Source organism: Primulina tabacum, chromosome 7, assembly GCF_025594145.1.
Source record: "Primulina tabacum isolate GXHZ01 chromosome 7, ASM2559414v2, whole genome shotgun sequence".
Lineage (NCBI taxonomy): Eukaryota > Viridiplantae > Streptophyta > Magnoliopsida > Lamiales > Gesneriaceae > Primulina > Primulina tabacum.
Window position 1 is genome coordinate 41,455,906 of NC_134556.1, and position 14,595 is coordinate 41,470,500.

The 14,595-nt window shown below is 34.7% G+C and overlaps 2 protein-coding genes across 4 annotated transcripts; one reads left to right on the top strand and one right to left on the bottom strand.

Annotated features, from left to right (window-relative positions):
- The first annotated feature begins 1,141 nt into the window (after nucleotides 1-1,141).
- Nucleotides 1,142-4,259, top strand: LOC142552226 (putative WRKY transcription factor 24). The gene is made up of 2 exons (XM_075661925.1): nucleotides 1,142-1,544; nucleotides 4,005-4,259. Exons 1-2 carry the CDS (start codon nucleotides 1,162-1,164, stop codon nucleotides 4,180-4,182), a joined length of 561 nt encoding a protein of 186 aa, XP_075518040.1. The 5' UTR covers nucleotides 1,142-1,161; the 3' UTR covers nucleotides 4,183-4,259.
- LOC142552225 (uncharacterized) lies at nucleotides 3,709-14,154 on the bottom strand. 3 transcript variants are annotated; one of them, XR_012821716.1, is made up of 10 exons: nucleotides 13,883-14,146; nucleotides 9,894-12,632; nucleotides 9,710-9,813; nucleotides 9,476-9,545; nucleotides 7,973-8,764; nucleotides 7,129-7,331; nucleotides 6,720-6,843; nucleotides 5,712-5,918; nucleotides 4,956-5,335; nucleotides 3,709-4,258 (listed from the first exon to the last, which is right to left on the bottom strand). XR_012821716.1 is itself a non-coding variant. In XM_075661924.1 (9 exons), exons 1-9 carry the CDS (start codon nucleotides 14,036-14,038, stop codon nucleotides 5,189-5,191), a joined length of 4,542 nt encoding a protein of 1,513 aa, XP_075518039.1. In that variant the 5' UTR covers nucleotides 14,039-14,151; the 3' UTR covers nucleotides 4,484-5,188. The 3 variants fall into 3 exon arrangements, 1 of the variants encoding a protein (XP_075518039.1); XM_075661924.1 differs by lacking the exon at nucleotides 3,709-4,258 and having other exon boundaries at nucleotides 4,484-5,335; nucleotides 13,883-14,151; XR_012821717.1 differs by lacking the exons at nucleotides 3,709-4,258; nucleotides 4,956-5,335; nucleotides 5,712-5,918 and having other exon boundaries at nucleotides 7,129-7,339; nucleotides 13,883-14,154.
- Nucleotides 14,155-14,595: the final 441 nt, after the last annotated feature.

Genomic DNA, 14,595 nt, shown 5'->3' on the forward strand with positions numbered 1-14,595 from the left:
ATATTAATTTTAATTTATCAAAATACACACTAAATAATTGTTTTGACACAATAATTCACAAAAAAATTAATGTAAAATTAGAAATTTTAATATTTTGAAAATTGACGGGCCGGCTAGTCTCAACCCAAACGGGTCACTAAAAGAGTAACCCAAAACTACTTATTTTTCATGATGAGAGGTGGATTGACTCGATGAGTGGCCCGTTTTGACGGCTCTAAAAGATTAAATTTGTTATAAAACTCGCTATGCTGGGCTGCTGGCTGGCCAATGAAATCTCATGCACAAAATGATATATATTAAAAACTACTCGAAAATTCAAATTCAATCTTCTCAACATGATCTTCCAGGCAACTTTCTTAAAAAAAAAATTTTTTTTTTAGAAAAGTAATTTAAACGGTATACGATCAGAACTTTGTGATATCTTTTCCACCGTAATATCATTACATTAATGGAAATAAATCATCCTTGTCCGAATCACAAAAAAATGACGTATTAATGAAGTAAAATCAATCATACCCTTCCCAATTACAAAGGAAATTACTCGATTAATGAAGGCCAAATCTTTGCGTGAGTTTGGTCTAAGACTACTTGACAAAAGATCCAAGGGAACGAACTAGATTGCTGCCAATTTCGTTTAATCTATTCAATTTAAGTGGCTAAAGAATGGATCACAATTAATCAAAGTCGCCTTACTTGCTTGAAAATATGTCCCATAATTGTCCAAACAACCTCGAACAATATACGTACCTTTGGTGTCCGGCCGTTTCAAGAAAACTCTAGCTAGGGTAGTTACCCAACAAATTAAAATACTACTACTTGTTACCCCCATATTCACTTTGACCACATTACTTGCAAACCCTCCAAGTTTTGGCACGATAACATTCATTAATATTCAGGAGGTTGAACAGATCAAATTAATTAGGTGATAGTAGTTGGCTTTCTCTAGGATTACAAGTTAAGCCAATTCTTGCCTAGCTAGCTTTCTCCATTGTAATATACGATTCCTATTTATTTTTTCTAAAAAAAAAATTTGACTTTTGGGGTTAAATAAAAGGTAAGCTTCGTTTCGTACCTTCATTTTCTTTGTTTGTCCCACCAAACCCTATATATCTTATATAGAGCTCCAGAAACTAAAGATTATTAGTCCCTCATCTTGATTGCATGGAAGGTGAAAATAACTCCTACTTTACACCATCTTTATTTCCAATACAAGAACCAATAATGGATATTATTAATCCGCCTTCCATATTAGACCCATCCATGCAAAATCACCCTCAGTTTCTTTCTTCTCAAAATCACAATATTGATGATTTCGGTAACATTTTTCTGGCGCCGGAGCAGAACCCGGTTTCTTCGGTTTCTAGGATTACGGAAGGGGAGGGTATTGTTAGAAGCAACATAGGGAAATGTGGTAAGAGAAGGAGGTACAAAAATATCCCAGCGAGGGTTGCATTTCATACGAGGAGTTCAGAAGATATTCTTGATGATGGATACAAGTGGAGAAAATATGGACAGAAATCTGTCAAGGATAGTATCCATCCAAGGTAAGTTTGATATTCTCGATTCATCGTTAATTATTAATATAAAAGTTACATTCTTTATAAAACTCATTTAATATATGCAAATTATCAAAATAATATGTATAAAAACATATATATGCGCACAAACTTGAAGAGAATGCAAGCAAAACGCGATTTGGCCGCCTAATCAGCACAATATACCTACCAAAATTCAAGAATTCTCCTATTCCCTTCTAAGATACAAAAGATAAAAATCTATTAATAAAAAAGATACTATACTAAATACAAGAAATTTAGTGAATTAGAATTTTAAAATGATAGTTGAAATCCCATATTGATTTTTTTTGTGAGGAATAAATATTCCATTTCGCACATGTACATTTTCATTCTTCAGTATGTCTCTTGTAAGACGATATCGTGAATATTTATCTGTGAGACTGATTAACCCTATTATTATTCACAATAAAAGTAATACTTTTTCATGGATGACCCAAATAAGAGATCCGTCTCACAAATACGATCCGTGAGACCGTCTCACACAAGTTTTTGTCTTCATTCTTTAGGCCATGCACCTCTTCCATGACAATTTGATTTTGTTTGCATCCATTTGAAGGTCGAATATGTTCCTTTAATTAATTTGTGTGTATAAGTTACACTCATAAACTGCATGCCTTCAACGTATACAGGTTTATTGGAACAAATATTACTTTTTTGATATATTTTTATCGTAAAATCTAATTAAATATTAGTAATATAATTATAACAATGGGATAAAATTTAATTAAGGTTTTGATAATAATAACTTGAGAGATAAATAGATAATTTAATGATAGATTAAATGAGCGATTTATAAGATAAATGAACACATTTAATCAATTTACCATAATAGATTTTTGTTTCAATTTGTATAAAATAAATGCAAATCTATGCAATTAAAATATCGATCCATCGTTATTTTTTTTTCACATCAAAATTTGATCTGGTAATGATTGTGTTATTTTTTTATTCTAAGTTGTGGTTGGTTTATTTGATAAGAGAAAAACATGTGTGAGATGATCTCACATATCGTATTTTGTGAGATAAATCTCTTATTTGGGTCATCCATGAAAAAATATTACTTTTTATGCTAAAAGTATTACTTTTTATTGTGAATATTGATAGGGTTGACCCGTCTCACATATAAAGATTCGTAATACCGTCGCACGAGAGACTACTCAATTGATAATTGTACTCGAATAATAATAATAATTTCACCTCTGTTACACCCTTTTATTTTTTAGGAAAACCTCTATTACAGGTGAGTACATGCACATAGTAAAATATTAATTTCCGACATGAAGTTATTTATAATATAATATAAAAATTTATTCTCCCCAAGTTTAGATCCACTACATTAATTCTTAACACACAATTGAATCGATTTTACCTAAGGAAACAAATTCAAATTAAATAATATATTTATTTTTGACAGTCTTTTTATTTTGGAAAAAATACATTATTTTTAATAATAAATTTATATGAATATCCATAAATATTATAAAATTTTGATTACAATTGTGAAGACTGAAGACCATATTTTGGCCTCATCATAAAAAATGGGAAAATCCCCAAAAATTACTCTACGAATATATACTTACTCAAATGTTTGTTTTAAAAATTTATGGGAATTTCATAATATCAAAGCATATGGATAAAATCATATGTTTACTTATTTTTTTGTTTTAAACCTTGGATATTTTTTTAAATCTTAAATATCTAAATTTATTTTGTTAAATATAATTGAAATTAAATTATTTCCACACAATTTGATTTATTGAGTCAAACTTTCATATATTTAAATTAAATTTTAGATTAGTTATTTTTGTTTTGTACTTAAATTTATTTTAAGTTTTATCTTAAAAATATAAAATTAAGTTGTTAGAAGCATCTAGAAAATATATTATTTCTACACATGGTTGATTCACTTTTATTAATTTATTTTAATTAACGGTTTTTTTGGTTTAAGTTTATTAAATATTTGACAATACTGTACTTTTACATGATAATATTAATTTAAAGCAATTTAATGAAATAAAGATATTTTTAATTTTTTTTATCAAATAGATTTTTTTAAGTTAACACTTTTATTTCACAAAAATAAAATAAAATCATACGAATTCCAAGGAGCGGGATTTTCCGTAATTGCTTCAGATATACTCTAATTTCCCAAAATTCAACCAGGATGATTTAAATTCAAATTTCAATAACCATAAACAATACAATACGCTTAAACAATGACAGAGAATCTCGTATGGTTCAGGTTTTAAGCCTGAAAACTTTTCAAAACTCAAGCCAACTGTACGAAACTTTTCACACACAAACGAGAGAGAGAGAGAGAGAGAGAGAGAGAGAATGGAAACAAATTTACTTTGCATACTGGCTCTGTAATTGCTTCTATCCACAAAAATAACTTTGAATCTTTCTTGTTTTGCGGACGTGGCTAAGGAGTTATTACCGGTGCACACATCATACATGCAATGTGAAGAAGCAAATACAGAGGCTTTCAAAGGACACCAGCATTGTTGTCACGACGTACGAAGGAATTCACAATCATCCTTGTGAAAAACTAATGGAAACATTGACCCCAATTCTCAGGCAGCTCCAATTTCTATCAAGATTCTGAAAACTTGTCCGTGTTTTGGGATTTCTACTGCTTCATTGGATGACATAGATGATGCCCAAAGCTGTCCTGTATAGAACTGCAAAACAAAAAAGCTACAAGTATATGTAAAATATATAATTGATAACACGACTGACTAGTGACATCCAGGATGTTGACTTTATGGAAAAACTCTACAATGAATCGAGACAAACATTACAATGTGTGTCGTACGCATATCACCACTACCACTTTGAGATAGATGTAGACATGAACTGTTAACCTAGAATTGTGCAAAATGGTATCACCGAGATTGTTATGGCACCCTTCGTGCTACACAATGCATGGGCCATGCTTAGCGCATTGCAGTGGAACTCCAGAATTTGTGTTCTACAGATACGGAATTTTCTTGTTTTACGTACGTGGATGAACGACAGTTGTATATTCAACCATCATTCATCACGAAATACGAGGCGGCAGGTCATTTTGATCAAATTAAAAATGAAAAAGGATCTTGCCTGCCACAATAAAATCATATAAATTATCCCAACTTCCCAAACATGTGTGTATAATAGGGAGGGAGAAGATTAAGCAGTAATATTTATGAACAAGTTTATTCAGCGCTAGAACGCTCACAACACATAATCTAACATCAAGTAAAACGAAGAGAGTTTTGGTACAGGCCACTAATATGCATATATGATTCATCATAATAGAATAGAACTACCAAATGTCGTACAACATAACGATAATGAGTGGTTTATTAGCACGATTAGCAAACTGGGAAGAGATAGTACCAATAATTAGGAGTGGGTTGGAGGATTGAATTTCTAAGAAGGTTGCACTAAAAGCCCTTTTGTCGCAGTAAAATGAGCTTGTAACCAAAATCGAGAACCCTAAGTAAAGTCCACTATGGTTTAAGAACCATTTAAGCTAACAATATATACGTAACTAGTAACAATGTTGTAGTTCAAGAACTTAGGCATGGAACTTCAAAACATTTGGCAGGAAACATGGTTCTTGCAAATGCTCATAGCTGGAACATGCCTAGCTCGTGGGAATGCTGTGTGAGTTTTACTTTTCTTTCACCAACCCATTCAAGCCTATAAGACAGGTCAAGATTGTGAATCAAAAGCTTCAATCTGTCGTCTACTTCGCTTGATGATTTGTTACTTCCCTGCAAAATAAATAAATGAACATGCCTTCAAAAAATAAATAAATGAATGAATGAACGTATAAACAGGTTTCATAATAGACTAGCATCACAAAATAAAGAGGTTCAATTATAATTCTCTAAAAGGAAAATTTACTGATTTCAAATGCAACTTGTAAAGAGGCATCAAAACTCAAAAGGTCTAGCGAGGACCTCATACATATGAGTCAAGGAGTTCAAATCATAAAAATTAACATGATGGCGAGGATTCCTAAAACTGCAGGAATAACATGGACGATAAATGAACTAAGCAACTAAGAATTTTGTCTCGGGGACATTCAAGAACAGTCGCAGAACCACGACGATTATTACTAAAAGTGAATCTTATTAGAAAAGTTACCGGTGAATTGGTTTCTCCATCATCACGAGGTACACTTGAAAGAATGCTGGACCTAGTAGAATTGGGTGAAAATCCATCCCATGGAGGAATAAATATCAGCTTGGTGCACCGCACAGGAATGAAATTTCGATTTAGTTTCTCCCACCACACTGAGCCTAATGACCACCATCTAATCATCAGGCCATTCTCTGAAAAAGCAGCTAGCCCCTGCATACAAAAGAAAGAAAAAAGAAATGAAGAATTTTCAAAATATATTTATGGGGCTCAATTGATAAAACACTTTGCTTCAGGAACCTTGTATCACAAAACATGATGTACGGGCTACAATAGATGAGCTAAGAAGAGAGGTCAACATAAGAAAGAAGCAAGTCCTAAGGTTGTTGAAACAGCTTGTTGCAACCCGGAGATTACTCTGAAGGATATAATTTAACATGATAACTTCCTTCCAGAACAGTAAAACATAGCATGGCAACTATAATAGCAGTCCGTTAAGTATAATAAACTTTAATGAGGATCACATTGGCTTATATTAAATCAAAATTTGATAATAATTACTTGGCTCTAAAGTTCAATCATATAAGCACACTACTTACAAAGAATAATTGTTCATTGGCAGGAAAACAAATTGAAAACTGAAGGAAATTTGAATTTAGACAAGAATATGCTGTAAGTCACACATCTATTGGCAAGAGACATAAACAGAGATATACGGAGACAAATAAGTCAGTTCAATCTGTAACACACGCATTACCATATTATAATATGAACTACGATTGCCTTTAACTGGTAACGGAAAAAAATTGCATCTTCACATGGAAAAACTGATCAAATATGAACTTTGCATTTTAAAAAACGAATCTATTAAAGATGTGTGTGTTGCTCAAACATGTTCTATTAGATTTCCTGAGTAGGACCTATGCTTGCGAGGGGTGTATGAAGTTTGATGGCAGAAATGGGCAGCCATAAGAATTAAGAATCTGTAAAGACTTGTTTACACAGCAGTCATACCTCTCCATCTGGTGAGAAGCTTAGAGCTGATATTGCAGAATTAATGACCATTTCTGAGGCGCCTCCAAGCAAACCTGGAAGTCCAGGAGGTCCACTAGCATCCAAGACCTTTATCTTTCTCATACTATAATTAAAGTGGTGAACCAGATTGTGAGAAGAAATTTAAAGGCAAAACCACACACATCGCTTGGTGAAAACTAGCAGAGAAAAATTATGATAATTCTTGCACAACCATTAGAGCAATAAGAGTAATGCCATCAAAGTACATCCAATCAGACTGAAAAGAACCCATGCACTGAAAGCCACAACATCAGACAGAAAGAACCCCAAAATCAAATAAACCCAATGCAAAATACGGTATCATTGAAATCGAATGACTTCCCTTGCAATTTCAAACTTCATTTATTACCTTTGCATGTCATAAACCCGAATGCTAGAATTACTAATCTCTCCAATTGCATCCCCCACTGCCAATCGAGTTGATGTATCATTTAGTGATATCATAGGAAATACACGTAAAACGTCTTTCAATGCAGTAATAGAATTCTTCAAACAATTTTTGCGCATGGTTGAGTTACCAGGATCCATTGTCTGTAATATAAAAGAGACAACCTGCAAACCTGTCTGGATGTTAGACATCAAGATTTAAAAACAAAAAATAAAAGAAGAAAATCATTGTGCCTAACACCTTGAAGCCACAATCATATACTGTCTCAAAAGCAATACAAATTGCAAACACCATTTTCTTTTTCATTTTAATTGTAAGATGCTAGAAATTTGGCTGAGACTTCACAACATCTGTGGCAGTGGAGCAGTGAAAAACTAGTGTTAGTCAGAAGAAAACAATATCACATTGTACATCAACTTAAACTGCAGATACATAGCATCTTCAAGGAGAAGATAAATAGAATAAAAAATATTTTTTGAAAAAACTTGAGATTAAAAAATCATGTAATTTTGATTTAATTATATCAGAAAATGAAAACAAGTATTCATTGTCTCCCTTCTAATTTTGAAAAAAATAATTTTAAGTCAATAGAATAATCAAGTGTGAACCCAGCATCTTGTTAAATATTGATAACTTCTCAGCCGGCATAATTGAAAGAATCGTGCCCCTACTGATGTCTTGAAATACAACAACAAGCGTAACCATTGTTCTTTGAAGAAGAATGCTTGAAAAACATGCAGAAACATGAGTGTAAAAATGAAGAAATTATTTCAAGATAGTAAATCCATTGAATTCTCTCACATACCTTGTCCAGATATGGAGCTAGGTTTCTTGGAGAACCACGGACAACCCTCATTAAAGTCACGAGGGATACCACGTGAACTGGTGAATCAGATGCAGTAGACCATATTTGGCTTTCTATTACATGTAGAAATCCTGGTATGTCAGCCATTGCCAGACTTGGAAGGAGAATCCCGACTAAAGTCTCTCTAATATTAATAGTTCCAGTGGTATTTTGTGCAGATAAATTAGCTGATGTACCACTGACACACTCTACTTGAAAAAAGATTTCACCTATCAGGCGAGTTATATCAGAACCAATGCACGCTTTCCACGTACTCTCCATACCTTCAGCCAGAATCTCTGCTGCAGCAGCACTATACTTCTCATTCATAGCCGTGACTAATTTCACCAATGAATGAACTACCACTGTTGCAATTCTTGATTTGACGAGGAAAGGATACCAGACAGCCAATGCAGCAGCAACAATTATTTGAGCAGTCATTGCATCCTGAGTTGTTCCCCCTACACAGGAAATCCAATCTTGCAATTGATATGAGTCCAACCACAATGTTATTTCTGATTCTTTTCCCACATAGTCTACTTGAGCTTCTATTCTCTCATCAGATACTACAGTTGATGAGGTCGAACTTTCAAGTTCTTCCATTGGTACTCCAACACGAAACATGTTATGATTATCGTCAGTCTTTGAACAGCACAATGAAAGAGGAATTGCCCGTGAAGCAGCACAATGAAATAGAGAGCGGGAAGCCATTTTCACATGTTCAAACTCATGTTGCCAAAAGCTTACCAAGAGCTGTGGGACCAATAAATCAATCAGCATATATAAATTATCAAAATCATCTATTTACAAACATTTGAAATTCGACACTACATGAAACAGCTGCAGCAATACAAACTACACACCAGAAATTAGCAACCCAAGAAGAAAATAACTCTTCCTTTACAACAGCATTTTACGTGGAAAATATTCTGCCAAACGTTTTTTAAGCACGCGAAATTTTAGTCATAATAAATAATTTAGGGGATACAGGAGAAAAAATTTGAAAAAGTAAATATCTTAGTGCCAGAGACTTGATCAACAGGATAAAAGGTGGTTAGCTTCCTGACTTGAAAAATTTCCAGGAGAAAAATATGGACTTTTGTACTTGAACTAAGGCTGTAATTTGGACATAGAACCTAAAATATTATCTCACTCTTAGAATGTTCAATGTTGTATAAGCTACTAAAAATACAAGCATCGACCATGGTTAGTAATTTCAGCTAATGAAGTTTGTAAAATAACTGAGGATATAGTTTTATTCTTTATCACTTTAATAGTTATCAAGAATCAACTTAGATAACTCATAAATCACAAAACATGGTGGCAATGAAATGTGACTAAATCTCCTTTTTCATCGCATGACATTTAGAGGGTAGAAAAAAGAACTGAAGCTTAGTTCCGGGCAACAAACTCACAAAAATATCAAATAACAAATCTCATTCACTTAATGATACAATTTGTTACCTGGAGCAAAGGAGGTTTTATGTCTGAAAATTTATCTGCGAATTTCCGCATATAAAATGCCGCTAAAGCACTGCAGTTTAGAAACATTACATTAATGATCCTGAAATTAGCTATTGCAAATAACTGTAATCATTAAACCAATAATTTCTCAGGCACCTAGCGACCTGGAATGCAAAATGAAGAAAATTGAGTTTTTGAAAAGATTAAAATCAAATACTTGAAAAGTTTTCATACCTGCTGGCAGAGGTATAAGAATGTGATAAGCTAATCAAGTGTTGGGCAAGGGACACCATTGTTAATGATCTCAAAGCAGAATACTCCGATGAAGATCTCCAGAGCTGTGATGTGAACATTCCAATATTTAGTTGGAAATGGAGTCAATAACAAGTAAGAAAACCTAATTCATTGATTAATGTACCTCTAGAGTTGAACTAGAGCCTGGAAATGTTAGTGTCATGGAACCCCTGTCTCCCAATAAACCAGAAGCTACGGTGAAAGAATCAGGCCGGTTCAGCCTCATTTCAGCAATTAGCAAGTTATCAAGCTCACTGTCAACATTCCACAAGTGCAGAAATGAAAGGCTGAACTGAAGTAGGCATCTCTCAAGAGTGTGAACCCATTCATGATGTTCTAATGTGACAACAGAGGAAATAGAGTCCATTCTGCCATCCACATGATGGCTTGGAGACTCGGCCCCAAGTTCCTTCCCAGGAGTATTCTCCTTTTGATATATATCTTCTTTATGTGACCTAGTTCCAGCTCCCTCCACGTGAACTTTTTCTCCAACAGGACTTCCAGCTTTGGAAAATTCATGGTTAGAACAGAGAGACATCAAGGAAGTGAGATCAAAACATAAAGTGGAAACTCCAGGAAAAGGACAGGAGGTTTTAATTGGGTGCGTGTTGTGTTGGAAGATTACTGATGCGAATGAACTGGGCTTTGCATCAATTTTTTGCAAATCATTTGATGTTTCCGATGTATCAGCAGGTTCATGTATATTTCCCGCAGATAGCGTTTGCATAGAAATCCCCTTTCCAAAAGATTTTGGGTGAGACTGTGGAAACTGTTTTGCTTCAATTACTGGAAAAACTAAAGAGGAGGCTGAAGTATTCCCATACGTAAAATTTCCAGATGAAAAACCTTCATTGGCGACTACGAGGAAATGATCAAACATTGAACGTGCAGCAGCTCCGCGAAGAATTCTCTCACAACCACCTGTCTTTACATCCCAAATGTACAGAATGTTGTCAGATTTTTCAAGACTATTCTGACATAAACATGCAACGTAACCTCTCACACCATCCCACACAACTTTTGCTGGAAACTGCAGGTGTCCAGGAAATAATCTCTCCACCCTCAAAGTCTGAAGTGAAACAAGGGCAACACATGAGTCATCCCCAACTGATAAAAAGCAATCACTCCATGGGGATTTGCTTTGAAATGGAGGAGGAATTAGTTGACGCACTGGAGCTACATGCTGGTGCAACACTGTAATGGGATCACCAGAGTCCAGATCCCAGATGCGAACTGTGCAATCCATGCTTCCAGATATTAAAACATGATTTAAACTGCATCCTGCAGACCGATTCACCATTTGATGTGAAGCTAAACATAGCACTTCTCCTCTGTGTCCTGAAAGGTGGTGTTTCTGTCCACATGACCCTGCTTCCTGACTGGGACTCTGAATAAATGAATCCAATGCAGTGAAGAACATGTGGAATCGAATTATTTCAATATTACCATTGAAGAAGCCATAAACGATAGCATAAGGTGCTAGGTATGTTTCAGATATAACCATTGAACAAGATACAAGTTGTTCAACTTGGTAAGAACCAAAGCTGTGATCACTTGAGTATTTACCATTGGCTTCATCAGGAAAAAGTGCATTATGTTGCGATGAAGTCATTTCATCTCCATCGCTCTTTCCTTCTCTGCAAACATCATGGTTCAGGCCATCCGTTGCAGGCAAAGAAAAGTTTGAAGCCCAACCATCAAAAAGATTACCTTCCCCAAGCTTTTCACACTCCAAACTGAGTTTAGCATGACAATCTTTTTGCTGATGCAAAAGCCAGATTGTAACATGAGGTCTCCAGAACTTGTGTTCCTTGTAATGAGAGCAATTTGACTCAACACGAATCACATAATTTTTTAATGGTTCAAAAAAAAAGGACATCCTCGTATTAGGGTGTAGTGCCGCTGGGATGGCATGTAAAAGTTCAAACTTAAATTTGTTGCTCGAGTAAGATATTCTGTACATAACAGCTGCACCAATGTTATTCCATGCTAAAAATTCTTCCACAAAACCACTATCAGTGGTCTCAGTATCATCTCCCAGGAACATGCCACCTACTACATATATAAGGTCTTCAGAACAAAGTTGACAATCCAAGAACGATATATTACCGAAAACAGTTCCACTGTCTGCTTGTCTTAATATGCATTGTGTCCTATGCACAAGGGCTAACACATGTCCACGCTTTGCAAAAGCCACTAGCAATCCCTTTTTCTCTGAATCATCCATCCAATCCATCACTTCTGAAATTGAGGAATCCTTTGATACGCTAGGCACATTTTTCCCTTTTTTTCCAGGGTCATTCAATATTGGTATATACAGTACCTTACCATATGAATCAATAATTGTCACTAACTGCTTCTCCATGTCTTCTGAAGAGAAAACTATAGCCATGGACTTCAAAGGTCTCATTGATACATCCCCATGGAAAACTGTTTGGACTAGTGTTAGAGTACATGTGTCCATAATTAGAACAGTTAACTTCAAATGATTAATGTTTTGCAGATTTCCATCCCCTGAAGATTCATCCCCTTCCATTGAATTAAGTATCTGATGTTCTTGGTTTGGAAAACAACAAGAAACACATACATATCTTCTATTTTTTGGCAATGGCCTAATTATGAAAGGGCTCCCAGCCCATGGAGGAATTTTCCTTCTTCGCCTGCAGTGTCCACTTGCTCTGCTCCAAACACATAATACCCCATCAGTGCAAGCACTTATTAATGCACCAAAGTTAATTGCATTTGCAGGAAGATCACTCACATCAGACAAGTTTTCGCTTTCAGGCCTCTCAAAAGGAAAGCAAATCCCTAAATCAGCTATCGGAGCAGTATGACCACACAACATTGCAACTGGTTTAATTTCCTGACCAACAGAGAGGTACAACACGAAAATAATGAGTGAACAAAAAACTTAAAACTTAATGCAATGCAGTAAGGTCACTGAACCACTCTGGCAAAATTGGATGTACGAGAATATTAACGTGAGGGAATCCACAGATAAATATTGCTCAACAAATTTATTTAATGGCTAAATTTGAATTTTACTTGGTCTATTAAGAATGCAGAGACCACCCTTTCACCATAAGTTTTAAAGTTTGGTTTACTTTGACAACCGTAAAGAAGGTTAATCTTAAGGATTTTTAGTTTGATAGGGGCTGTCAGCAGCCAAGTCATGTTCATGTTCATGTTCACAATGAAACTGATTTTCGAGTTCTTGCCTAGATAAGGTGCATTATCTTGTTTTCTTACAAAGAAAATATTAAACTAGATGGTTTTTCTTTTTTGTTGAATTTATAGATACTGATACAAGACTCTGTTTGTTTCTTCTTGATCTCAAAAGATGTAACATTTAGAAAGGATACAAATATTTTTTTCTTCATTTACAATATTAATGTTATGATGGTGAATTCTGGATGTATCTTGCTCAGTCATACCTTTCTTGGTAATTTATAATTTCTACAAGTGCTACAGTGCACAAAAAAGGTGGCTATAGTATATTGCCATCAAATTACTTGTGCATTTTACATGCTTGTGGATAAATTTATCATAAGGAGCAAGTCATCATTTGCCACTTAGGTTCTAAAAACAGCAAAAGAAAATGTCAAGATTGGATTGCAAAGCTATTACATAAATCGATTCTCACATGCATAGATGAAATAATTTACTATTTTTTACTTGGTATTCATGGTTATATTGTTAAGCCCTGGTTCCTGGATGAGAAATATGTTGCTTGGTGTGTAACTTAATAGTCCTCTCAGCTCTTCAAAGTACTTCAGGAGATTTAGCATACTCAACTTTTTATTTCCATGAGATACATCAGACTTCTGTAATCACTTCAACCAAATATTATCACTTTTTCTATGGAATTCAACGCTAAAAAAGAGCTTAAGGTAACGGCTCCTGGTTGGATTTATGCATCATGCTTCGTTTCTTTTTCATTGTATTTTCATCCGACCGTAAATGTCGAAGAACAACCATCCAGACAAATCATATGCGACAAAGTGTTAGTAAATCAATTAAGCACCTACCTACGAGTAAATTAAACTAAATTCAGACGCGCGAGACAAAGCTCAATTTACAGTCATGTCATCCTAGTTTGTATAAAACAATCACCTTTTTTCCGGGAGAGGAAATGAGGTTCCACCAGATGATGGAGCCATCGTAACCACCAGTGTAAAGCGTGGGCGGTTCGTGAATCGCGGCGACAGCGCTGACTCTGTGAACCGGCGGCGAGCCGGACCATAAGCAGGCAACTGATTTACATTTCATCGGAGCAACAATAGGGTGCCCGGTCCTGAGCGGCCAGCTATGAACTCGTAGGATCGGTTTGGCTTCCGCCTTCGCCTTCAATAGAAGCGAGTATGCAGATCGAATAATCGTATTTTCTTAAAAGCGATTTTATGAGCTTCTCTCTCCTAATGTAGTCCACGTCACTGTTCAATTCGAACTACATAATCGCAAACGGAGTTCGGTTAATTAACTGTAAATTAAAGATAAGATATTAATAATGTACATGATTTTTCTAAATTGTAAACATTAATTTTTGTAATCATTTCAATATTTACGTGTAAATATCATTGACATGTACACATTAACTAAGTTAATGTAGCTGTAAGTTAAAGTAAACATTATTTTTTATAATCATTTCAATATTTATAAACGATTATCATATTTTTTTCACGACAATGGAACACATCGGCATAACAATTTGTCATAAATTAGATAAACTCCAGAGTTAACACAATAGCCTACAAACAACATTAGTTAGGTAATCGCATTGGACAAATCATTTTGATAAGCTCGTCTGAAAAATTGTTGATAAAAAA